General features: G+C 53.0%; 1 protein-coding gene across 1 annotated transcript in view; it reads left to right on the forward strand.

Moving 5' to 3' along the window:
• Nucleotides 1-2632: 2632 nt before the first annotated feature.
• ASAP3 (ArfGAP with SH3 domain, ankyrin repeat and PH domain 3) overlaps nt 2633-26784 on the forward strand; it is a 61708-nt gene continuing 37556 nt past the window's right edge. The window contains exons 1-3 of the mRNA XM_039511481.1: nt 2633-3338; nt 16671-16743; nt 21237-21382. Of these exons, the coding sequence (XP_039367415.1) occupies nt 3213-3338; nt 16671-16743; nt 21237-21382 (345 nt within the window). The 5' untranslated portion in view covers nt 2633-3212. The remainder of the gene's footprint in view (nt 3339-16670; nt 16744-21236; nt 21383-26784) is intronic.

The raw sequence follows: 26784 nt of genomic DNA on the forward strand, positions 1-26784 counted from the left end.
TCGTTAGTTAACCGCTGCCCACGGTGGGACGGTGCAATATATGGGGGCTGTCGAAGTGCTAGGCTCTTCCAGGCCCATTTCAGTGGCCAAGGGGACCGATGAGACCCAGGGCTGAAGAGTCTGAAGCCATACGGGGTGGAGCAGCCCCTCCTTCTGGAACCACAGCTGCTGCCACCGCTATGTGATTCCTCGTCTTGGTTCAATTTCCACAGCGGGGGTCCGTGTTGTGACACTGTGGCTTGTACTGAGCTCTGGCTATAAGGTGGCTCCTATTTGCCTCGGCCCAGACCCACAAGGGGAGTTAGGCTCAGCTGAAGTTAGGAGCCTAAATAGCTTTGGCTCTGGGCTCTCTTGCCCTTTGGTTCCCAACTCCGCTGAAGTCCTTTGTAAACTTCTTCTTTATAAGGTTGCAGGTTACGTAGCGATGGTTTAGTAAGCGCAGCCTGGCCAGGGCACGGCACTCGGACTCATCGGACCTGGGGTTTAGGGCTGGCTCTGCCGCTGACTTCCTAGGTCATCTTGGGGCGGGGCGGGGGACTCTCTGTGCCTCAGTTTCCCCCTCTGTACAGTGGGGATAATGCTATTGACCTTCCTTTATAGGGCTTAGCTACACAAGGAAGTTACTCTGAAATAAGGTAGGGCATGAATTTAAAGCGCTAGAGTTGTTCCAGAATAAGTGTCCATAGAGGGCGTTTCTCTGGTCAATTTTCCTGTGTAGCTGAGCCCTTCAAATGAAGGATTATTACTCCTCTCCTCCTGCTGTTGTCTTCAAGCCTGTCTCATGCTGTCCCTTGTGGTTGGGACATGCCTGTCTCATGCTGTCCCCAGCCCCTTTTTATACCCCAAACAACCTCTGCTTTCATCATTCAAATCCCACCTTGACTCTCACTTCTCCAGTGGTTCTTTTCAAAGTTAAACCGCCAAGTATAGTGTTAAAACACAAAACACAGCCATAAAAAGCTGCTTTCGCTTTGGGCCTTCAGCATGTGTCTCCTATAAACCAGATCTCTGCCAGCTGGATTTGATTTAGACTCTGACCTCCCAGGGGCAGAGAGTGCCTGCATACAGAGCCGAGCATAAAGTCATTGCTTAGCATATCCCAAGGAGAGGAAGGACTAGCTGGTGGTTAAGGCTCAGAGCTGTGGGTTCAATTCCTTGTTCTTCTACTTCCATAGACTCCGTGTGTGGCTTGAGGCAGTCACTTGATCTGTCTGTGCCACGCTTCGCTAGCTCTGAAATGGGGTAATACTCCTCTCTTTCTCACGTTCCCTGGCTTCTCTATTACTCTTGCAAACTCTTTGGGGCAGGGACTCTCCCCAGGACCCCAGGCATGCACAGGATCACTTGTTCTCACAGCAAGAACAGTAGAACCTCAGAGTTACGGACTCCTCAGGAATGAAGGTTGGTTGTAACCCTGAACAAAACATTATGGTGGTTCTTTCAAAAGTTTGCAACTGACTGTTGACAGTACAGCTTTGAACTTGGACTGCGCAGAAGAAAAATGCTGCTTTTAACCATCTTCATTTAAATGAAGCAAGCACAGAAACAGGTTCATTGCCTTGTCAAATCTTTTTTTTTTAAACTGTCCCTTTATGTTTTTAGTATTTTATGTGTAATACCATAGTGGGCTGTACAGTATTTGCTTTTTGGGGGTCTTTGCTGCTGCCTGATTTGTGTACTTCCAGTTCCAAAGGAGGCGCGTGGTTGACGGGTCCGTCCATACCTCTAGTGTTCCTACCTCTGAGGTTCTACTGCAGGGGTCAGCAACCTTTCAGAAGTGATGTTCCGAATCTTCATTTATTCACTCGAATTTAAGGTTTCACGTGCCAGTTAATTTTACTGCCATTTCACGTGCCATTTTAACATTTTTAGAAAGTCTCTTTCTATAAGTCTATAACATACATACAGCAATAGTTTAGTTATAAAGTAAATAAGGCTTTTAAAATGTTTAAGAAACTTCATTTAAGATTAAATTAAAATGCAGAGCCCCCCGGACTGGTGGCCAGGATTCGGGCAGTGTGAGTGCCACCGAAAATCAGCTCATGTGTTGCCTTCGGCACCCGTGCCATAGGTTGCCTACCCCTGTTCTACTGTAATATTGTTGACTTCTGTGGGATTACTCGCCGTGTACGAAGTTCAGCATGTGTGTTACTAAGTCTTTGCAGGCTTCAGGCCTGTGTGTATAGCTGAGACCCTGATTGCAGCTGGAGCACCGGGACACTAAACTCATATAAATAAACAATCATAAAATGTGGGAAAGAGCCTTAGAGAAAGAGTAACACTATGGTGTTAAAGCACTGCAAATTGCACCGGGACCTGGCCAGCAATCTCCCCGATCAATGACTAAGCCCTGTCATATGCAACATAATGAGAAGTCCATGACAGCCTCCCTAGTGCCTGACCTGGGTTTTTTCTTTTCCCACACTCAGCAGAGTGTAACATGCTCCGTCTTTGAGGGGAGGAGTCGAAAAGGGTTTTCTCTCCGGGAGTCTGGCTTCTTTCATCTGGTCCTGGGTTATTGCTCTCCCCTCCTGGCCCCTCACCCAACTTTATCTGCTTCACATCAGTTGAGATCAAAAGCTTTAAGGCAACTTTGTGCAGGGCGGAAGAGAGATATTTGACTGGGGAGAGAAAGGATTCGAGCTTCTTCCTACAGGAAGGGCTGGTGATAATGGGGATTCTGCTGCCCATAAGGATACTAATGACTGATCATTAACAGCCGCTTAGAGAGGCAAGCAGCATCTTTCAATGGGTAGGGAATGCATGACACCTATACAAGACAGGAAAAGCAGAGGTAACAGCCACCGCTCCAGGCCTGGGTCTCCCCCCGCCCCTAAATTTGCATGGATGCGGGGGGGAGACCCGGGGGGGAATTGGATGCACTTTGCCTTTAACAGGCTCTTGGCCAAAAATCCGAGCTTGCAGGCATATATGCATTGGCTGTGTAACAATATCCCCACGTGATTGCAATGAAAGCCTCTGCAGGGAGGGAGGGAGCAGGAGACAGAAACGTGTCAGAGAGCTCCTGGGCGTCTCTAGTCAATTGCGCAGGGAGCGCGGCCGCTGCGATGTGAAATTGACCAAAGTGGTGCAAGACTCTCTCTCCGCCCGTCCCGTCCCCCCCGGTTCTGCCCCTCAGCCCTTCTCCCCCGTCCCCTTTGCTGTTGGATGAGTTTCCAGTCACCGCCGGTCGCAGGGCAACATCCCCCAACATGCCCGAGCAGATCAGCGTCTCGGAGTTCCTGGCGGTGACTTCTGAAGACCTGAACTCCCCGGCGGCTTCGACCTTCTCCTCCAAAATGCAGAAGTGCAGGGGGGCAGTGGCGGTGCTGGAGGAGGTGAGTGAGAGCAGAGGGGGAGTTGGGGGGAGTGGTGGCCTGCCGGGTTCTCTCTCTGGAAACTGGGGATTAGGTGCTTCTTCACCTTTTGTTGATGGGGGGTGGCTCCCTTTGTGTTGCGGTAGGTATTGTTACTGCAGGAGGCAGCTTGGAGCTGTTCCTTGTGCCTCGTTTTTCCCCCAGATTGACCCTTTTCTTGCCAGCTTTGCTAAAATCCGACGTGATTTCTCTTAAGGACAAGGCGCTTTGCAGCACGCGTGCAAAGGGCGGAAGAGTCTGTTAAGATCTTGCTAAATGGTTTAACAACCTGGCCATCTGAGCGAGTGACATGCCCCTGGTTGTGTAACTGATCCTGGCCGCGCTCTGTAGTTCAGTTCCTTATTCTGGCCACTGAAAGCTAGGAGCCCGCCCGGCTTGTGAAAGATGCTCTTGGTTGAAAAACAAAACTCCACACTTAAAGCAAATGCATGTCCCGCTGTTGACTACTAACAGCGCCTTCGATTATTGAAAAGTCACAAATTTACAGTCTGTTGTGGTTTTCCCTGTTTATGCTGGGGTGTGTGTGTGTGTTTTTACCTCCTATGGGAAATGAATTGTCTGTATAACAGCAGCACATAGAGACCCCCCCCCCTCTTTTTGTGGGTATACTGTACATAAGTCTAAAAAGACACTGTGCCTTCTCTGAAGGGCATATACAAGGCCCCGATCCTGCAAAACACTTATGCACGTGCTTCACTTTAGGCTTGCAAGCAATCCCGTTGATTTTTTTTCAATGGAGATGTTCGGACGTTCGAAGTTAAGCATGTGGGTTGAAAGAGTTCAGGCCCAAATAGACAAAATCAGGGAAGTATCTTCTGTTTATGGTTGGTTTCATTTTCGGGTTCTTAGTGCCATGAAGTGTGTGGGTTGTGGTGTCTGCAGAGAGGCTTTGCTTGTTTGAAAGTATCATTTCCCTGGGAATTTTAAGAAATAAAATCACAGAAATGTTTCAGATCCTGCTTGGCTTTTTGTAAAAGCTTTTTTGTACCAAATAGACTCATAGACTTTAAGGTCAGAAGGGACCATTATGATCAACTGCTCTGACCTCCTGCACAACGCAGGCCACAGAATCTCACCCACCCACTCCTGTATCAAACCCCTGACCGGTGTCTGAGCTATTGAAGTCCTCAAAGTGTGGTTTAAAGATTTCAAGGTGCAGAGAATCCTCTAGCAAAAAGTGACCCGTGCCACACACTGCAGAGGAAGATGGAAACCCCCCCAGGGCTTCTGCAAATCTGCCCTGGAGGAAATTCCTTCCCAACCCCAAATATGGCGATCAGCTAAACCCTGAGTATGTGGGCAAGACACCCAGGAAAGAATTCTCTGTAGTAACTCAGATCCCACCCCATCTAACATCCCATCCCAGACCACTGGGCATATTTACCGCTAATAGTCAAAGATCAATTAATTGCCCAAATCAGTCTAACCCATCAACACAGTTCTGGGGTGGAATTTGAGTTGATCTTGTATCTTTCCGGTTATTAAGAACCAGACGGAATTCTGCTACAGTAACAGTTCCAACTGCTGGAAGCTGCTGGGTTTTGCACCATCCCCATGAATGCTGTAGCGTATATGTTTTGAATAAAGGAATTTGCAGCTGGGCCTGTGTATTTTGCTGAGTCCTCATGGCAGAAGGAATGGACTCGAGGAACTGGGGCTGGATCCTGCCACTGGATCAGTGTAGGGGTTACTCCAGACCCCCTTCCTCCCTCTGTATGATAGATCAGACCTATTGCATCTGAAACTAGGATGGTGGAGGCTCAGGCTGGCATCCCAAGTGCATACCCAGAGGGTATGGGCGAGTTTGTATTCAGGCGGCTAGCCCGAGCTGGCATCCATCCTACCCCTAGCTATGCTGCTATTTGGAGCACGGGAGCTTGGAGCAGACCTCCCGCGTGTCTGTCTGTCTGAGCCAGGAAGCACGCTCCCAGCTGCAGTGTAGACGTACCCTTCGCGGGCACTGCCTGGCGCAGTCTGGCTTCTCCAACAGCTGGTTCCAAAGGCCTGAGCCGACTCCCATTAAAGTCAATGGAAAGACTGTCACTGACTTCAATGGGACTCGGCTCAAGCCCTGTGGGGAGAAAGGGACCCCATTTCCCTGCCATGTCTTGGTGGTATAAGTGACACCACGGAGGCTGAGAAGGGTGCTGCCACATGGCTTGTCTGTCCAGGAGGCGTTGAATGGCCGTTTCCCTTCATCTTGCTTCCTCGAGTCCTGTTACTTTCAGAGACAGTATCTTATGGTATATGGTGCCTTTCGCCCACAAGTGCTTTAACAATCTTTATGGGGGTGGGGGCTGTAGATTCGTTGAATTTGTGGATTGTAAGCTCTCCCATCCCGATCCTTAGGAAGAGGGAAGTGACGAATGGTTTTTTCCCAGTTGGAATAGCTGGGAGGAAATTCAGAACAAACTGATACAAATCTGGCCGGGATGCTAGAGTTAACCGCTCCCTTCTTTTCCCCCCCATCTTACAAGCAAAAAGCCAACTCCATTAGCTTGTGATGAAATTTAAAGTCACTCACTGGAAAAGTAAACTCAACAGTCACTGATCTGTGTTCGTGAAGAATGGGAGCGGCCATCAATGTCGAGTAACAGTCACGCAGATGCCCCCTACCCGTGCCAGATCCCCTATGGCTCCCTGTGAGAATCCCAACCTCTGTTCTAGCACGTGTGGGGCTGCAGACACAGGGTCTGGCATTGAGAGCTGTGATCAATGGCTCGATGTCCTATGTACATTTGGGTCCTTCTGTCCAGTTCCTCACACATCCATTCCCCACCCCCAGCCTGTTCTGAGACTTTATTTACTTTTATGTACTGTGACTAGCTCATCACACACTGGCCTCGGAGAAAACTCTCTAACTAATAGTGCAATACATTCTAGCTCATAAATCTGCTTTGCATCTCTTCTCTCTCCCACAGCTGGCCAGAGGCTGCCTCGGGGCAGTGATAGGCTGCCAATATTTTAACAAGGGAATCCCACAAGATGATTCTCTCCCTCACCCTCTGCCATTAGCTTGTGATAAACCTCATGTCCCAGGGGTGCACGTGCTGCAGAGGAGGGAGGGTAAAGGAACCGGGATTCCAGTTGGACACAAATTCTCTCATTCCCCATAAGCAAGGAGGAAGCCAGCCCCAGAGGGCTTTGATGCTGCAATTGCTTGTATGTGGGACTGAGTTGAGCGGGACACGATGCATGTTACATGCCTGCGGAGCTGTTCGCAGGATTGTAGGGCCCCCATCCTGCTGGTGATGCCTTGTGTGTGACACCTTCACCCCCCACTGATGTCAGCTGGTCAGGGGTCTGCCTGCATGGAGTCCCTTGCAAGGTTGGGGAGGGCCATAGTGAGTGCATGAGCAGCGGTTGCTGCTGCTGCTTTGTCTCTAAAGACTCAACTGACTGTATAAAGGGCTCAGCCGGTGTTGCCTGCGGTGGGGAGTGGAGCTCTAGAAGGGGGGTTCTGGGGGGAGATGGTCTGTCCCTGGGGAAGGGTGCTCTGGAGAGTGGTGGGAGGGGGAGCCTTGCTGGGCCATAGTTGGCAGAGAGACAGGGCTGAGCTCTTTCGACTCAGCCTGCCCTTCAGTTTGGGGAAAGAATTGTACAGAGCCTCTCTCTCCCCCACAGCACAATCCCTGCTTCGCGGGTGGGCAGCGTGGGCACCAGCCTGCCAGGCTATGGGGCGGGGCAGGGGTCCGGGGAAGAGAGAAAGGAAGCGTCTTTCAAAAACATCCCCTTGCCAGTGAGTCAAGTGCGTGGAGCCTGTGCTGAGAGGATCTGTTGAATATCCTACATGGCTTCTTGCAGGACCCTGGCTCTGCCTTGGTCTCTCATTCAAGTGCCGGCCAGGCCCGACCCTCCTTAGCCACCGAGATCTATCGAGCTCCCAGCGCTGTTGTGTAGGAGAACACGGTCAGAATCCAGGTGTAGAAGTTACGGCAACAGGGGAAGCTAGATGGCGTCTTCAGGCTTCACATGGTGGAGCTGTGGCTCCAGAGGAGAAGGTCCAGGCCACTGTGTTGGCGGAGCTGGATGTCGGCATAGATTGTGTGGGGCTGTGATTGATCACTAGGGCCCTGCCAAATTCATGGTCCATTTTGGTCAATTTCACGGTCAGAGGATTATAAATAATCGTAAATGTCATGATCTCAGCTATTTAAGTCTGAAATTTCATGGGGTTGTTACTGTAGGAGTCCGGACCCAGCTCTGGAGGCAGGAGTGCAGAAGTAAGGGTGGCATGGTATGGTATTGCCACCTTTACTTCTGCGCTGCTGCTGGCAGGGTGCTGCCTGCTCTTCGGCCACGCAGAGCAGAAGTAAGGGTGGCAATCCTGCGACCCCCCTACAATAAGCTTGCAGACCCCCCACATTACAACCCTCTTTTGGGTTAGAACCCCTAGTTTGAGGAACGCTGGTCTCTCCCGTGAAATCTGTACAGTATAGAATCACAGACTATCAGGGACCTCAGGAGGTATCTAGTCCAACCCCCTGCTCAGAGCAGGACCAATCCCCAACTAAATCATCCCAGCCAGGGCTTTGTCAAGCCGGGCCTTAAAAACCTCTAAGGAAGGAGATTCCACCACCACCTCCCTAGGGAACCCAGTCCAGTGCTTCACCACCCTCCTAGTGAAAAAGTTTTTCCTAATATCCAACCTAGACCTCCCCCACTGCAACTTGAGACCATTACTCCTTGTTCTGTCCTATATTATAGGATAAAAGTAAACAAAAGACCAGATTTCACAGGGGATACCAGATTTCATGGTCTGTGATGTGTTTTTCCCAGCCGTGAATTTGGTAGGGCCCTATTTATCACACTGGGCTGTGAGGAGAGGGGACCAAGGAGGATGAACAGAAAATCCCAGCAGAGTCTTTGCCCAGAAATCCAAGCACAAGAGTTCTGGGGCTTGTCTTGGAACGGGGATCTTCCCGTGACCCTGTCTGAGCATTAAAGAGAGGGCTCAAAACCCAGGAGAGACTAGAAAAGCTCTAGGAAATTTTTGTATCAATGGACTAGAGGTGTTGCTGGCTGGAACCCAACGTACCTCTCGACCTCTCCTTGAAACGGACTTGAACGTATAATTAAAGCTGGTTGAAAAATGGAATTCCCCTGCCATGGAAAATCCAAGATTTCGGCTTCGTATCCCCAATGAGCCCGAAAAGCAGAGATCATGGCATTGTCGCTGACGTGAAATGGCCCAAACCCGACAGTTTGGAATATTGTAAATGTTTTGTTTGGCAAAGGTCAAAACACTTCAACTTTCTATTCAATCAAAATATTTTGAGTGTTGAATTCTAGTTATAAAGACAATCTAAAAGTCACGGTGACATGTGGAGACAATTCCCTGCCTAAAGCTTTGATTACATTGTTACGATCCCTGAAACGTTTCGATTTAGTGGAGTCAGTATTTTAACTGTCGGCCAGGTCTAAGGATGATATACTGATACGCAGGAAAGATTTGAGAGGAGCTGTTGTGCAGCGGGGAGGGAGACGGTGTGTGTGTGGTTCTGTTCCCTGCTCTCCCATTCATTCACTGTGTGACTTTGGGCAAGTCACTTAAATGGCTTTGTGCCTCAGTTTCCCCACCTGGAAAAAAGGGATGCTAATATCTGCCACGGGGGTGGGGGTCTTGTGTGGCTTAATTGGGGAAGGTCCAGGGTTTTAGCCACTGGGGTTAGCGACATTAGGTGAAATGGTTAAAGTGAGTCAAATTTAGGGCCTTGAATGCTGTGGGAGGGAGTGATATTGGTAGGGGAGGAGCAGGCTACAATCCCCCCTAAGCACCCCACCCTTTCAGTGTGATCTGTATCTAGCCTGCTGCCTGCTAGCTTTGTCCTAGGCACTGGATCCTGCTTTGTCCTCTCTAGGAATAGCAGGAATATTTATCGTTAACACCAATGACGTGCTTGGCTCTTTGTGAGAGGTACAGTAAAGATGGTCCCTGTCTGGAAGAGTTCATGGATTTATTCTTATTTGTGCTACAGTAGCATGTAGAGGCTCCACCTGAGATCAGGGCCCCGTTGCGCTAGATGCTGTATAGACACATTGAGGGGCAGTCCATGCCAACGAGTTAACAATCTAAATAGACACGACACAGGGTGGGAGAAAAGTACCGTTATCCCCATTTTACGGATGGGGAAACTGAGGCACAAAGACGGTTACTTACCCAAAGACACATTGTGGGGTGGCGGACCTGGGGCAGAGCTGGGATTTGAGATCTCCTGAGTTCCAGTCCAGTGCCGTCTCTATAAGACCATCCTTCTTCTCTAATAAACTTCTATCCTGGAAATCAGTTGCCCTCAGTGCAGAGCTGGACGCAGAGGGGACTTTTCCCCGGATGTCATTAGCTGAATTTCCAGGGAAGTTAACTTCATAACACTCTGCAGCTCCTCCTTCCAACTAGCTGACTCGGTGACCTCCTGTGGTTGTAAATTCTCGCTAGTTTTCCTTCATGTCCATCCTAAAAGTTCCCTGCATTTGGCTGGGTCCCACCATCCTCCACCCTTGCTCTCGTCCCTCGAACTGGAAAGAAAACCCCAAATAAACTCAACCTTGGAGATGATGTGGCGCGTTCCTGCCGCCAGTGCTCAGAGACGTTGTCTTCCAGCCCTAGATCCGGGCACCTGGCTGATTCCCGCGGTGGGTTGGGGCGGGGAATGAGACACTCTGCTGATCTGAATCTGGCCCCAGGACAGGGGGACTTGCTGGCTGGCTCAGGGGAGCTCAGCAAATACAGGGGTCTTGCTCAGCGAGGGCACAAGTTCAGATCCAGCCCTAGGTCGGGGGATTGGCTGGCTCAGTGGACGATTTGGGGGTGGGTGGTTTCAGGGAATGGGACTCGGGGCAGCGGGTTGAGTCCAGCCCCAGGTAAGCAGTAACCTGGTCCTTCCAACCCAACATCTGTGTGGGGGATTCAGAGTCCTACTCTGCAGGAGAAGGTGTCCCCATCAACGAAGCTGCTAATGGTGGTGGCCCTACCTGGCTTTTAGGTGGCTTCCCTTCTGTTTGTCAGGCCACAAGCTCTGTGGGGCAGGGACTCGCTATGTTTCTGCACAGCACCCGATGCCCTGGGGCCCTCAATCTCAGTTGCGGCCTCTAGGCGCGACCGTAATATACCTTTGCTTCATATATCATGGCCGTGCCGTGGTCGGTGGCACCTTCCTGGTGGTCAGGAGGATGCAACAGCCTCAGAGACAAGGACTTAGAGTGAGCGGGAAAGAGGCAGGCGGGTGGGGGGATGGTGGAATGGAGGAATCCTGCTGGATGACATCGCCCGTCTCCTAATTATGGGACGGGGTCAAGCACTGGTCAGCGTTCACTTTACTCTTCATAATAGCATTGGGCTTGTATGTTGTGCTAGGAGCTGTACATAGTGAGAGAGCCCTTGTCCCAAAGTCTAAGTAGACAAGACTATTCTGCCCATCTTTAACTTAAGAACAGAGACCCAAGGTGGGTCAAATGACAAGCCCACCTTTCCCTGTTGTCTTTCCCTTTCCAGGCTAAAGAATTGTTTCATTCAGTCTTCTCCTTATCTGCCACGTCCTTTATTCTCTGGGCTGGACTCTGACCTTGGTGGAGTTACTCCAGATTGGCAGCAGCCGAGTCCCTGAGCTCGGAGTCTGGCCCTGCATCCGGCAGTCTTAGACTTTCCCCTGTCTCCCCTGCAGCGCCCCAGCCCTGGAGATGCCTGTGCCCTTCTCGCTCAGTATTTGCTTTGCTGCTGCTAATTGAAATTTCACCGCTGTCGCTCTCCGCTCTGGCACTCCTGCCAGTTGGCCGCGTCTGCGGTGCCAACCCTCTCCTCCTTCATTGAACGATGGGGGGTGAAGAATGGCTCCCATTGATTGCTCACAATAAAGAGGGAAGTTCGGAGGAGAAGCACCGGAGACAGTTGGTGGAGATGCTGCGCCGCCCTCTCCTCCCTCCTGATCAGCCGGGGTACGGTGGGACGTGATTCAGGGTCCTCCGGCTTAGAGCTGAAATGCCCGGGGGGCATGGGAGCTCCTTGGAAGGTTGGCTGGTAGCAATGAAGCAGTGTTGGATCAAACGTGTCTCTGGGAGGTCGTTGTTCTCTCTGCAGGTGCAGATCTGTCTCCTCCCCGGCCCCCTCTCTCCCCCAGCACACGCTTTCCTCTTTCCAGGGAAAGGTTCCTTTATGGGAATCTCTGTGGCTGAGCTGATCTTCGGGCAGGCACCGGGGATGTGCCCGGTGGAGAAAGAGGGCTCGCTCCCCTGGGGTGAGGCCGAGCAGGGAATCCGCTGAGCAGGAGCACAACTGGCTGCATCTCTCCTGCCTGTGGCTTCTCTTCCTGGAGCTGGAGGGTGTCCCTCCTTCCTTCCCTGCGTCTGGACCAGCAAGTTCAGACCTGACACGTTGGCTGATGTACCTCCCCCTGCCTCTCCAGCCAGGTGAGGCCTGTGCGTGCAGGGCAAGCGTAGTCTGCCCAGGAGCACTACATAAGGTATCTTGTAGCATCTGCCATTGATGCAGCAATTCTGAGCATCCATGTGCCTTTGTTAGAGTCTGTCTCATTGGCTCCTTTGCCTTGTCACTCAGGCAGAGCCAGCTGCTGCCTTTCCTGCCTCTAATGATTTCTTCTCTGTTGACCGATCTCTCTGTGATGTGGTTGTGCAACTTCGTGCTGTGAAAACTCTGAGGCCTCCGCGTCCGCGGCCAGCAGGGACCGTTGTGATCATGTATCTGACCCCCTGGATAGCACAGGCCAGAGAACTTCCCCACAATAATTCCTTTTTGTAGAACGTCTACGAAAACCTCCTGTCTCGATTTAGAAATTGTCCGTGATGGAGAGTCCCCCACGACCCTTGGTAAACTGGCCAATGGGTTACACTTTCACTGTTAAAAATTTACATCTTATTTCCATCTGGATTTGTCTAGCTCCAATTTCCAGCCATTGGATCGTGTTCGACCTTCCTCTGGTAGCTAGAAGAACCCATCATTAAATATTTATTCCCCGTGTAGGTACTTACAGACTGTAGTGAAGTCACCGCTTAACCTTCTCTTTCAGCTCATTCGATTGAGCCCTTTTGAGACTCACTATAAGGCAGGTTTTTTAAGCCTTTAATCATTCTCGTGGCTCTTCTCTGAACCCTCTCCACTGGATTGGCATCCTTCCTGAACTGTGGGTACCAGAACTGGACACAGGATTCCAGTAGCGGTCACACCAGTGCCGAATATAGAAGTAAAATAACCTCTCTGCTCCTACTCAAGGTGGCCCTTTTTATGCATCCCAGTGGAGTCACTCTGGATTGACGCTGGTGTAAATGAGTTTGGGCCTGACACTCCCACTGTGTGTGTGTATATGTGTGTGGGGGGGATTGACCCATTGAGGATCCTCTCCATCCATAGGCGTGGGGTGGGTGATCGGGCCCAGCCAGTGTTTACTCTGCCGGGCGAGCCAGCAGGAACCCCTGTTTCATCAGCAATAAGTCAGGCAGCGGTGTAGAAAAGCTCTTTCCTAAGTGTGCCGAGCGGCCAGTGGTACGTGCCGGAGACCTAGAGTTGGCCAGTGAGTTGTCTGGATGCAGCTCTTGGCTTGCATGTGAACTGAGCCGAAGCCTTGGTTTGGGGGAAAGCCCAGGGCCAGAGTAGCCACTCCTCATCTTTGCTGGATGTGCCGGTATCCCCAGAGCTTTCAGGAGTGACCCGGCGTCCTCCAGGGCTGGTGGGAGTGGGGTTGGTTTGTCTGAGCTCGGATTTTGACATCTGCAGGGTGCGACCGTGTGCTCTCGGCGGCGTCTAAGGCCGGGTGGGAAGGGAAAACCACGAGAGCAGGAAAGCAAAACCTCCATGAGCATGCGAGTCCTCTGTGGAGCAGGCCCCTGAACGGTGGGTCCGTCTGCCCCGCCCGCGGCAGCGACCCTCCCAGCCTCGGCTCGCGCGAACACTGGAAATAGCCGGGTTGGTGGCGCTTTGAAGTTGCGACTCGGGCTCCAAAGGGGGCTGGCGTCCGAGCCCAAATCCCGCCCGAGGTGCAGCTTCAAAGCACTTTGTCTGCGCAGCTGAAGTTGGCAGAATTCTGGGACGCTTTAAAGGGAGAGGAGAGACAAAGTGAAGGCCTCACGGTCGCAGCCGCTGCCACCGCGCGGTGATGCAACGTGGCCGTCACGAGAGAGTGGTGCCTTTAGCGGGGAGGGTAAAGTTTGACAGAGGGGGACCACAGATAGGGAGGGAAGGAAGCTGGGCGCCAGCCAGCCAGTCTGCCTTAGTCCCCATCACAGAAGTCCGAGACGGACAGGACCTATTACCCTGTCCGTCTGTAGCCAGTGCATGGCCATTTCGTACAGGGCTTCTTGTCCGGCCCAGCAACTGGGGCTTCCACTGTTTTCTTGGGGGGAAGAGAAGGATTCCCTGTCAAGAAGTTGGTCTGATAATCTTCTCTGCCTTCATGCCATTACCGCCAGTTCTGCTGCTGGTTACGCCCCAAATGATCCCTCTCTCTCCTTGCTGTTCACGCCCTTCAAATATTTGTAGACTGTTATCATGCCTGCCCTTGGCTGACACTCAGCCACGCTACGGTTAACTCTTTCCCTCCCGGGGATCAATCTCTCTGCTTTGGGCACCTCTCCGGTTTGTCGATATCTGGTCGGTAGCGAGGGCCCCAGAGCCGAATGCAGGAGGCCAGGGAGTGGTTGCACCTGCGCCGTACAGGGAGGGACTGTCATGTCTCTCCCCTGCGATAGCGGCAGATTAGCTATGGGTCCCGTGACCAGGGGCCCCGGCAGGCAGGACAGGGAAAGCCCCCATGCCCTGATCTCACTCCCCGGCAGAGAAGCCCCCAGTGCCCCCTGACTCTCTCTGGCAGAAGCATCGGGGAAGCCCCAGCACCCGGACTCCTGCTGTGGTCCTGGGACTGGAGGAGCTCTCGCTGCATGCCATGGCCTCAGGACTGATGGAGCTCTCATTTCCCCGCTGCGGCCGGGGGCCGTGGCACAGGGACAGAGCTTCTCTGGTCTTGAGGCAGCAGTGGGAGTGGGGGTGGGGCAGAAAGTAGCAAATAGGATGCGGGGCCGCAGTGGGGGCCAGAAGAGGGAGGGACCCTGGGTGGAACAGGGGCGAGGTCCAGGGGAAGGAGCAGAAAGGGGTGGGGCCATGGGAGGAGCTGCAGGCAGAGGGGGTGGGAGGGGAGGGGCCCCCACTTGCTCTGGTCCAGGGCCCCAGGAAACCTTCATCTGCCTCTGTCTGTGATGGCTCCGACTGGCAGGTGTTGGCTGTGATCTGTCCCTGAAGGTTTCCGCCATCATGAATTGTTCCTGGTAGAATGCAGTGCCCTCTCCCTGGCCTGGGAGAGGGAAGCACCCAGGCTCTGGGTATAATTCCCTGAGGAGGGGAATGAGCTGATCACTAGCTGAACCAATACCTAGAGGTCCCAGTGCTCCTCTAACTGGCAGATTCTCCTTTAGCTCAAGGGGGTTGAGTCCTCACTCATTATTGCAGAGTCCAGAGGGGCCCCATGGAGCAGGATAGGAGGACAGGAGAGTCCTGTGTCTCCACCGTTTAATTTCCTCTTTGGTGTTCAGGTAGCAGAAGTGGGGTGGATGTGTGTGGTTTTTTGGGGGGTGGGTGGGGGCATGAACGCCACTGCCCCTTCCTGACTGTTACAATGTCAGGTTGTCTCAAATCTCCGTCCCTGCTCTCTAGTGCCCGTGTGCTGGATGGCACAGGGCTGTGCGTAGGAGTAGGTTCCGGGCAGTGCCAAGGGTGGGGGACGGTCTCAAGATTTGGTTCGACTTCTCTTTGGCTGGGTCCAGGAGGTTTGAGTGTCGGCTTTCCACGGACGTTCGCCCTTTGCGAGCGCAGGCCTCCGAGGGGAGCGGACTCCTAGTGCCGATGCTCGAGGACCTGCTGCAGTGGGATTTCAAGCTGAATGTTTGTCAAATTCAGAGCTCTGGGCTGCGTTCGTTAGTTGCATATTCATCCAGCCAGGGGCCAGGAGTGATACCACGTGACTTGGGGAACTGACAAGGGCCAGGCTGGAGACGAGAATCGTTCATTGATTTCCTCATCCCCCACCCCCGTTCCCTTTTTTTGAGCCATGAATGAATCTGGTGACATCCCAGCCACTAAATGGGGGTGAGGGTTGGAGGCAAAACTTGTCAGACCAATAACTTGTGTGACCGATTTATCTGGGGAAAGGGGACTCGTGCAAGTGATGTGCCATGGGGAATATTGAGGTGACACCAGGGGTGAAAGTAACTTAAGGGATGCAGGGCCGGGGTCCGGAGCAGATGGGGGAAGGGGCAGGTCCTCGGGCAGAAGGGGCGGGGCCTTTAAGTCCCCGGGCCCTTTAAATCACTGCTGCTACCCTGGGGCTCTGGCAGCTTCGGTTTATTTAAAGGGCCCGGGGCTCTGCCTTTGGTAGCGGTAGCCGGGAGCCCTGGGCCCTTTAAATCACCATTGGAGCCCCATGGTAGCAGTAGATGCAGTGGAGGCTGGGAGCCCTGGGCCTGTGGTGGTAATTTAAAGGGCCCGGGGCTCCAGCTGGTGCCAGCCGGGCCCTTTAAATTGTTGCCGGAGCCCTGGGGCTCCTGGCCACCACCACTATCCCAGGGCTCTGGCCGCTGCCGTGAGCCCAGGGCCCTTTTAAATTGCCCACCTGGGGAAACTGCCCCCTGCTGGTATGTAGATGCTGTGAGTATGTGAGTAGCTGCAGCGGCTGTGCCTCTGTGTCTGGAGAAGGCTGAACTTGTGGCTAAGGGACTCTGGATATCGGGGTGCAATTACTGTCTTTGCTGCAGATGCTGGATGACCTTGGTCACGTCACTGGCTCGCTCCCTGCCTCTGCTCCTCATCTGTACAATGGGGATAATGAGACCCCCCCCTCCCAAGGGGGGTTGGAAGTTGCTCTGATACTCTGGTGACAGAGTCCTTGTAATTAGAGATTGAGTATCTGGCTGTGCTTCGTCTCCCTTTATCCCACAAAGCCTGCAAAGGACCAGCCTGAGAGAGGCCCTCTGGCTCTAACATGCGCTAGAGCTGGCCAGTTCCAGTGTACCTGGCTGGCCACGGGAGGGTCACGGCTCCTGTGTCTAAAATGAGCGAGGATCTGGCGGAGGCTCTGCTGAACTCTGATGCCAGTTGGTCTAGCCAGAGCCCGTGGCTTGGGAGTCCTCCAGCTCCTCTCCAAGCCCGGGGTGTGTTGGCAGCTGCCCCGGCACATCTGCATGACGAAGCGTCGGGCCCTTCAAAGGGACTTTGTGCAGCGGTTGGTGGTGGTGGTGGTGGGGGGAAATCTCGGCATTGCCCGGCGAGTCTGACAGTCTTTTGTGTTTGCTTTGCAGAGCCTGGACGGTGACCAAGCAATTCTCCAGAGGATAAGGAAATATGTGAAAGCCATTCATGTCTCCGGGCTCAGTAAGTTCTGCTCCAGCGGCGGTGGCACGCACTGGCGGGCGAGGGGCAGCGGTGGGGGGGTGACTGCCCTGAAGGGGGAGGATTCTGACCAGCAGGTGCTTGCACGGCGTCAGATTGCAGGCAGTGCTGCAATCATCCTCTGTGATGGGCTAGGAGAACCTCCCGCCTCCCCGGCAGCTTGCTCTGGCGTTAACACGGGTCTGCCCCTGGCTTGCTCATCAGGGCATTTTTGAGAGCTCAGCTGATGGCGTACAGGCTGCAGGTTAGGATGTGCAGTTGTATTGCGGCCGCTCCTAGGGGCCCCAGTCATGGCCCGCTGTGCTAGGCTCTGTACAATCACAAATGCAATCAGGCCATCCATTCTTCGAGGCGGATCTCCGGCCTCTGGCAAGGGCCTGAACCTGCTGCTGCATGCATCTTCTAACTAGACAGGTGCTTCTATGGTTCTCATCACGAGTGTCTGAGTCCCTAACTGTGCCTGATGAGAGTGCAGGGCTCCTGCAGATGATCCCCTGCTGCGAGATCTGATCTCAACAATAATTGCAGAGCAGAGGATTATTAGAATCCAGCTGCAATGCTGTACTCTGTGACTACCAGCTGAGTGGAATAGTGTTTCCATTTAATGTGCTCTAAATAGAGGGAGCCCTGTTTAGTAGGTAAAGCAGTAGAATTGTAATCTGGATATTCTGTGTTCTGCTTCCAAACTCTGATGTTGTGTCTGACCTCACCCCAGGCAACACGCTTCTACCCCCGTGCCTCAGTTTCTCCATGTGTCAAATTGGGGGAAATCTCCACCTTGCACAGGGGCATTAAATGATTGCATAAGGCAGAGAGGAAATGAGTAGAAGTCATGGATATATGGTCTGTTCTGGTAGTGCCTAGGGAGTATCCAAGATTAAGGCCCCATTGTACTAGGAATGGTACAAACCTAGGTTGGAGAACCCAGGTGTCCTGGGCTTCAGTGCTCCATCCTTCCTGAAGGAGGAATGATTCCCAGAGCGAATCACCCATAATAGTTACCATCCAGTGGTGTAATTCTTGGCCAGGCACCGGGCCGGGGAACGGAAGGCCAAGTGGCAGAACTGAGTTGACGGGCCGTTACTTTAACGGACCTTGCTCTTGTTCCCACGTGACAGGAAGGGGGTAGAATGGAGACACTGATCGGTGGGTCCTGCATCCCTTCATGTCTCAGTTCTGTCTCCTCCTTTCAAGACTAGAGAATGCCAGCTTTTGCCATCTCTTGTCATGGTGTCTTGAAATGAGAGAGGACCCTATGCCCAGCTGGCAGGAACGGATTCACCCCAGCTACAGGTCTGGGGCAAAGTCCTCCATCCATTTCTGCTCTCGCAAGTCGCTCTCTTGGCTCTGCATCAGCTTAGTCCCCATGCTGTACACCAGCTGTTCCCATTTGGCTTTGATACTCTCTTAACGGGCAGGGGAGGAAATGTTCCGCTGACTCTAAAGCATCTTTAAATATTAAAGGCGCGAGTTCGGCTTTTGAATGCTAAGTCGGCTGGAAAGTTCTTTGTAGTGTCTGGTGCTGAGTTCCTGGGCTGGCAGCGTCCGTCGGGCTCGCCCCTGGGCAGCACAGCCGCAAACAGTGGGAGGCTGGGAAATCAGATTTGAATTAAACAGCTTTTGCTTTCAAATAAGTCCCCTGGTTTCCTGGCAGCGAGCAGTGAACTTTGGAGAATCTCGCTGAGCCAAATCCTTCCCCAGAATTAGCCTGTTCCACAGAGCCCTCTGCTCTCTGATGAGGTGGCAGGGGAGAACCTGTAGGTCAGGGATTAAAGGGAGAGTGGAGTGGGTGGGTCATAGGGCAGCTTCTACAGGAGAGATTGAGGGAACCCCAGTGTGACGGGTTCAGTCACAGAGATCCCCTTGGGACTGTCACCTGACGTGCTGAAATTACCTCTGAGCCTGTTTTCCCTGCCAGCCTGGGACTCCAGAACCCTGCCTTGTTGAGCCAGACACGCTAGCCTGCTGCAACCCAGACCCAGGGACTGGACCACGCCGCCAAAGCTGCAGACTTTAACTAAAAACAGCTCAGCAGGTTACCTGCCTCCAGCACCCAGACACCCAGCGGGATCCGAACCCCAAATAAATCCATTTTACTCTATATAAAGCTTATACAGGGTAAATTTGTAAATTGTTCACCCTCTATATCACTGATAGAGAGAGATGCACAGCTGTTTGCTCCCCCAGGTATTAATCACTTACAATCACTTTTTAAAATTAATAAACCCAAAGTATTAAGTATAAAAAGTAGGATTTAAATGGTTTCAAGTAATAACAGCCAGAGCAAAGTAAGTCACAAAGTAAAATAAAACAAAACACGCAAGTCTAAGCCTAATACATTAAGAAACCGATTACAGATAATATCTCACCCTCAAAGATGTTCCAATAAGCTTCTTTCACAGACTAGACTCCTTCCTCGTCTGGGCCCAATCCTTTCCCTTGGTGCAGTCCTTGTTAGTTCCAGCAGACATCTCAGGTGGTAAGCAGGGGTTTTCTCATGACTGGCAGCCCCCTTTGTCCCGCTCCACCCCCTTTTATAGCTTTGGCACAAGGCGGGAATCTTTTGTCTGTGCTTGTCCCCACCCCCGCCTTATCAGTGGAAAAGTACAAGGATTAAGATGGATTCCAGTATCATGTGACATGGTCACATGTCACTGTAGGACCCCATGTCTCCATTCTTCTTGGCTTGGCCCTGTACACAGGGAGGCCTGCAGGTAAATAAACCGTTTACAACCAAGTGCCCTAGTCAATGGGAGCCATCAAGATTCTAAACCACCATTAATGGCCCACACTTTGCATAATTATAATAGGATCTCAGAGTTCTACTTCATATTTCTGGCTTCAGATACAAGAATGATACGTGCATTCAAATAGGAGGAATATATTCAGTGTTTTATAACCTTTGTTATGATACCTTACAAGAGACCCTTTGCATAAAGCATATTCCAGTTACATCATATTCACACTCATAAGCATATTTCCATAAAACATCTGGAGTGCAGCGTCACACCTATATCTTATGGTTATGGCATTCCCCCTAGAGGTGGCAGATCCCACTTCAAATCCCCCTTCCCAGTGGTTGGAGGGGAGGACTCGAACTGGGGGTCTCCCCAGGAGAGTACCTAACCCCTGGGCTACAAGAGAGGTCCTCCCCCAGCCTTGGCTTCTTGCCGAAACCCCAAGAGAGCTTGTCGCAGAGAATCCAAGCAGAGGGAGGGACCTGAAAACCAGGTGCCTCCAGGTGGATGACCAAAATCGCTCTTTGCCCCCCTCCCTTGGTTTTCCCCAGGGTGGTGACAATGGTGATGTCCCTCCCAGGAGTGGGGTGAGGGTGGAAAGAGGTTAATGGTTGCAAATCACGTCTGGAGGTTTATTTTAAATTTAAAATAATGTCCTTTACTGTGTACTCTTGGGTACAACATATGTGCAAATCCTACTGAACGCCGCCTTCCGCATTCTTGTTGTTACCACCCCATAGTCCATGCAACAGGGCAGTTCTGGGGTGGAGGAGGGCAGCAGAGAAGCCTGTACAGCTGTCCTGGGACTTCAGTACTTCTCTGTATCTAGTTTCCTGCTTTTCTGATTACCTACCTAGCTCTCTTCTGTACTTGCAACCCCTGGTGCACCTGTGAGGTACTTGCATCTTCTCCAGTGTGTCCTTCCTCACGCCACACCTGGGAAGTGCTGTGACACCCCACCCCCCATCTGATATATGGGGACCTCGGGTGCAGTTTAGAGAGGCAAGATTATCAGAAACTCCTCAATCGCAAAAGCAGCCGATGCAGGCACTGCATCATCTGGGTGTGTCTCTCTGGCCCGCCGTGGTCAGGACACCTCGCAGATTAGGCTGATGAAGGCCTGGGGTCCCAGAAGATGGAGAGATGGCAGCCATGATAGTGAAGCTCACTCCAGTAGCCAGTTTTTCTCCCCAAAGGGAGTGGGGGTGGACTAGCCCCTCCCTGTCAATTAAGCCTAATAACCAACAAACCAGTTTTGGTTCATTTACCTTCCGGTGCCATGTTTTGTCATTTGCCAGGTGTGAGCTGAACGCAGGCCTTGAGTTCTAGCAGGAGGCCTTTTTGTTTGGACCGATTCCATTTTTCTGTCTTGCTTTTGCATCTTTTCCCATCAACACCTGGGGTTGGGCCCTTGGGACTTTCACTCACTCTTCATAGTGGAGCTCATGCTCCTTAGCTCCTCCCCCCGTCCCAGTAGGAGGTGCTGCAGAGAATGGCGCCGGAGTGCTAGCTGCAGGGGCGCTTGCCTCTACTTCAGCAGGGGGCGCTAGAGAGAGAGGGCGTAGGCGCGTTGGCCGGATCTGTCCGTTCACAGCCTCTCCCAGCAGGAGGCGCTGTAGAGAACTGCACGGTATTGCTGGCTGGGGGGAAACGTCACAGTTGCTCTTTGCCGGCATGCGGAGTCTCTTTAGACCTTTTGTCCTGGGTTTCACTGGGGTCCTCTCCTTCCGCCCGCAGCACACGTCGAGAACGAGGAGCAGTACAGCGAATCTCTGGAGAACTTCGGCAACAACCACCTGTCCCAGAACAACCACGAGCTTTCCACCGGCTTCCTGAACCTGGCCGTCTTCACCAGAGAAGTGACCGCGCTCTTCAAGAACCTGGTAAGGAGCTGCTGCTCTCAACTCCTGCACCCCCTGTCTTTCACAGGCCCCCCATCTTGGTGACCGGGGAGGAGGCGGTGTGAACAGAGTGATCTGCGTAGGTGCTTCCGGCTAAGGAACGAGGAACTAGAGGGAGGGGTGTGATACCAGAGAGAGCGTACAATGATGAGCGGGAGGGTGTTAGATCTGTGACTTGGGGCAACTCTTCTTTTGGGGACTCTTCTTTCAGTGTAGGATGGTGGCCCTTTCGAAGTCTCCTCCTCACCTCCATCATGACACTGGGGTGTCTCTCCTGCCACACCCTGTAGCTGCATCATGATGAAACATCTCTATACGAAAGCCCGAGGGATATGCTGGGTGGCCTTCCGCTGCCTGTGATGTCAGAGCCTGGTCCCGCTTGGGACCCTCGTGGATCGTACTGAAACAAGAGATGGGATCCGGTGTCCTGCTTGGCGCTCAACGCCCGACAGGGCTTGGGAGCGGTTCCAGTCCAGAAGCTGGGTCACCGACCCTGACCTAGGGCCCGGAATCCAAGCACTTCCCCAAGGCCAGTGAAGGCTGAGAATCTTTCCATTGACTTCCGTGGCCTTTGGATTAATCCCTGAAAGCGTAAACGTTGCGGGTAGGGGGATGACGTGAACGTTCCTGAGTTCTAGGGTGGGGGGGATCTCTGTCGGGGTCTCACTCTGTGGCTCAGACCCCTGGCTGCTCTAAAATCATTTTAAAAATTGGTCAGTTTTGTGTGTCTCCCCCATAGAGATTGGATGTGCTCCAACGTCACTAAAACCGAAGGGGAAAGCCTCTTGTTTCTCAGCTGGTGGCAAAATCCTGCTTCCTCTTGTAACTGACAGATCTCGCTGCAGGGAGTCCTGCATCCACCTGTGCCAGGTCATGCATACGACATTTAACGTTAACATGCACAGACCGACGGGGTAGGGAGACCTCAGATGCCCGTGCACTTCCCTTGGGGTCTATGTGCGTGCATCCTGTTTGTATGAGTACTTGCCTGGGGCGCGAGGGTACCGTTGATGTGTACCACACACTGGCTCATGTAGCTGCGTGTCCAGGGGTACTGGCAGGAACGTTGAGTCCATGCAGTGATGTGGAGGCAAGTCTATAGACCCAGGGCAAAAGGCGTGAGCGCATGGACAATACAGGAGCAGATCTCGGGCTAGCCTGCAGCATGACCTTTCTGGTATCTGAGCACGTGTGACAACAGGGCATTGTTTGGCAGTGCAAATCTCCTCAGGATTTTATTTTAAGTTGGGCCCAGCACGGTACTGCTGAGCCCAGGTAATTAACCAAATACTTTTCTTGGCCGTTACTGTCGTTTATAAGCTTTCAAAGCCTTCGTGGTCCAATTCCCTGTCAGTCTCGCATGCATCCTCTCGTGGCCTAGCTGGAGGAAAATCTCCATAACCCTCCCAGCCAATTCTGGGTTTGGGAAAGATCAAGGACACCACTGATGCTGTTGCCTCATCACTCACTCAATCGAGCAGTGTAGAATTTGTTGAATATCCTCTAGCAGAGGCTTATCTCCTACCCTGGCATGGACTCGGGGCGGGAGGAGGCCGATATCTGTTTCACATCAAAAGCATCAATGATCCTGTTTGCCAAGAAGGGAATCAAAGCCCAGCAAGGCCTGTTGGAAGGAAGGAAGGAGGCCAAGGGAGTGGGGACAGTTGGTAGAATATCAACCCAATTAAACAGGTGGGGAGTCTTAATTTGGCCTCAAGCAGTTTGGCATTAAGCTGAAATCTGGTTCCTTCAAGACCTCTGTCCCTGCACGGTGGAATCTGTGCTGAGAAGAGACCAGATCCCATGATGCTTTGGAATAACAAGCCCACACCCTGAGGAAGTTGGGTCAGTAAGAAATCCGGATGCAAAGTGGGAAGCACCTGGTCTCTTGCCCGTGCACCCTGGTTGAAGTCAGTGCGGTTGCATTGGCGTAACAGCTCCCGCAGCATCCCCCTAGATCCGTTAAAGGGCAGATTGAAGCAAAGGCCTCCAGTAGCACCGATAGAAAATGGGGGGAAGAGGAGGAGGAGAAGAAGCTTCGTGAAATGTTCCTCGGTTTTGGGTCAACAGTTCATTTGGCTGGCAATTCTCCACCCCCTCCCGGCCCTCAGCGGAGCTCTCCTAAGCGAGGAGCTGTCCGGGGAAAGGCGGAGAGCTGGTCCCTCGGGTTAACGGGAGGGTTCTGCTGCAGAGCGCGTCTCTCCGCTCAGACACGGGCACTCCTCGCTCTTCCTGTGCAGGCACCCGCTTCGCTTCAGGTGTGGGGAATAGACACACAGTGGGACCTTCCTAATTGCTCCCTTCCCCGCTCCCAGTGCTTTGGCCTGCAGGGATTCACCTGCCTGGAAGAGGGGTGGGTGGGTGGGTGTGTGTGTGACGCACACACCCAGTTAGGGTATGAAGGTTACATGCTGGCACCTGGATCCCCTTCAAGAGGGGAGGATGCTGTTTGCTCCTTGTCGTCCCCTGGGCAATCCAAGCCCCGTTGCTCAGCAGGCTTCCCTGGGCCTTCCCCTGTTGTGGCCACGTGGTTATGTCCTGCTGATGACCCTGCTTTTGTCTGCTGCCGGGTGTGGAATAAATACTTGGGGGGGAACAGGACCGGACGTTGCCTCTCACCCCTGCAAGAGGGTGAGCCGCTCCCTGGCACCCTACCTGCATAACACTGTGCGGGAAGGCACGACCCCTCCGTGGTACCCTGTGCTGTCAGCCGGTGCCAGGAGGGCATTGCTCACTCCAGCTGGCTTGAGCCAGTGCACTGGGGTGGTCCAGGCCTCCTTGGCACGTGGGTCCCCCGGGGTAGACTGACTGGGCAGGTGTCAGTGCCCTGATGCCTGGAGTCCTGGTCTAATGGTTTAAAATGGTTCTAATCCCATTGTGCTCAGCTGCCCCCCCCGCCCTGAGACCTCCCCTGCGGGGAAGCACAAAGCAAGGGAGGTCCCCCCCCTCCACCAGCAGCTGGGGCCACGATCGGGCAAAGCGCCAGGTGTTTCGGCCTGTGGGGGAGGGGATGCTCTTTAAAAATTCATCCGTTCGTTTACGGGAGGGGAGGGTGCAGCGGACGCATGGAGACTCGGGCGGGATCCTGAGCCTGGGCGAGTGGGGCGGCACCTGCAGTCATCACAGCAGCTGTGTTCAGAGCTGCCCCCCAAAGCCTCGGAGCGCAGGCTGTGCTCTGCGTGTGGGATGCAGCTCCGGCTCCGGTCCCCGGCTGCGTTCCTTGGCCTGGCTGGGCGTGTGCAGGCTTGTAACTTTCAGCAGCAAATGGTGTTTTCTCAGTGCAATGTATCCCGCTCCTTTCTAGATTCCTGGCAGGGTTTATGCTACCTCCACCCCTGGTCTCCCTGTGGTATTTCCTCTTCCCCACTTCGTCTTGGAAAGAGGCAGATTCCACGGACTCAGTGAGCCGAGGCCTCTGGGTTTGCTTTAACTTTCTCTTTCTGCCAGTGTTTCCCTCTCCCCTCATCCAAATCTTGGCCAATAGTCCCCCTCTCTCCCCCGCTCCCCTGCCCCGAATCCCACTTCATAATGAGGCGTGGTGGCTTAGTGGCTAGAGTAGGCAGGGATTGGCCGTCAGGACACCTGGGTTCCATTCCCGTCTCTGGGAGGGAGAGTCACGTCATAGTTACAGTGCGGGAAGGCTACTCAGGAGACCTGGGTTCTATTCCCCAGCCCTGCTGCTGACTCTCTACAAACGTTCTCAACTCATGTTGGCTTTCTGTGCCTCAGTTTCCCCCCAGTACATTTGTGTGTCTCCCCAGGCGTTGTGAGGGTTAATTAGCCTTTGTAAAGTGCTAAATGTCAAAGGGGGGGGGCGGGAAATCAGTGGTGCTATCCCAATGGGCCAGCACAGGCATTGGCGTTGGGGCTGTGGGTAAGAACCGCCCCCCCTCCCCCCAGTCGTGGATCAGGGCCTCATTGTGATAGGTGCTGTACAAACAGATGCTTCCGGTCCCAAAGAGCTTAAAATCTAGGTTGCATGAGCATCTCATAAACACTCAGGAGTTCATCCTCCCCCTTGGAAGTAGGGCAGGATTGTGATCCCTGTTTTATAGATGGGGATCTGAGGCACAGGATATTCCAATGGCTTGGCCAAGATCTCTCACAGTCTGAGCTGGGACCAAGGAATTCACCCCGGATCTCCAGAGTCCAGGGCTTTAACCACTAGGCAATCCTCCCTCTGCAGCTGAGCCTCCTGGCTGGCAGTCAGAACGCAGCACCAAGTGCAGAATGTTTCATGGCCTTTTGTGCCTGCCCCCTATCTCTGAGCTTCTGGAGGTTGCTGTCCTAACCCTCCCATTCCCCCGTCCACACCTCTGGGAAACACCCCATGTGGGACCAGAGCTGTGGCTTCACGTTCCAGCACGGCTGTCTCCCAACTCACGTGAGAGATGCTGGTGAAGGATACATGGGAACCCCAGTGATGGTTTCACGCTGCCCCTATTCCCCTTCCTGTCCCCCGAAACTCTTCTGGCTGCAGGGAGCTGGTGTCCTGTCGGAAACCTACCCGGAGGGACGTTCTAGGTTCCGTCCGATGCTGGGAAGTGGCTTCTGCAGCCGTGCTGGCAGCTTCTCGCCTTCTTTGCTACAGTGTTTAATTCTGTGCTGATCGCCGCCGCTGGAGAACTCCTTTTGATCGTGGCCTTCGGGGTGGCATGGGGGTGGGAGGGCTGCTTGAACTAATCTCCCACTGATGTGGTTTGTGGTAACAGCCCCACATCTTGCAGCCATCCCCAGCTAACCAGCTACATCTGGCACAAAGTGGGCCCTTCCCCTCATCTTAATGGTTAAATCCGTGCCAGCTCTCCCAGGCGGCCAGAGCCTGCCTGGCTCTTAACGCTTAGCAGGGATGGGACTTGCCTGACCTCTTAGATCCTGAAGCTGCAGAGTGCAGTGTAGCCTGTGTGTGTCCTGTCCTGGGAGGAGAAGAGGAGGGTTGTTACACTGTGGTCTGGTAGGGGCGGCACTGGATTCAGACTCGGGAGGCCTGGCTCTGCCACTGACTTGCTGTGTGATCTTGGCCGAGCCCCTTTGCTAATCTGTGCCTCAGTTTCCCCACCTGCTCTTTTGTCAGACCATTTAGATTGGGAGCAATTTGGGCAGGGACTGTCTGTTTCCCACTAAGTGTCTGTGTGCAGCACCCAGCATAACAAAGCCCTGATCTTCATGATGCCGAGAGGCCTCCATTGTAATACAAATATTTCCTTTAAACCCCCCGCTGCTGTGATGCCTCCAAAACACGGGTCAAAGGTCAGGCCGCTGGTGTGCTGTGCGCACTGCTTATTACACTGATGGTAACTTGCCGGTAGCCGGTGTTTCTTCCTTGTCTGACTTCTGTATCCCTCTGTTGTCTCTCCTCTTAGGCCTGGCTGGTAAACGCTTCA

Source organism: Mauremys reevesii, linkage group 23 (assembly GCF_016161935.1).
Source record: "Mauremys reevesii isolate NIE-2019 linkage group 23, ASM1616193v1, whole genome shotgun sequence".
Classification (NCBI taxonomy): Eukaryota; Metazoa; Chordata; order Testudines; family Geoemydidae; genus Mauremys; species Mauremys reevesii.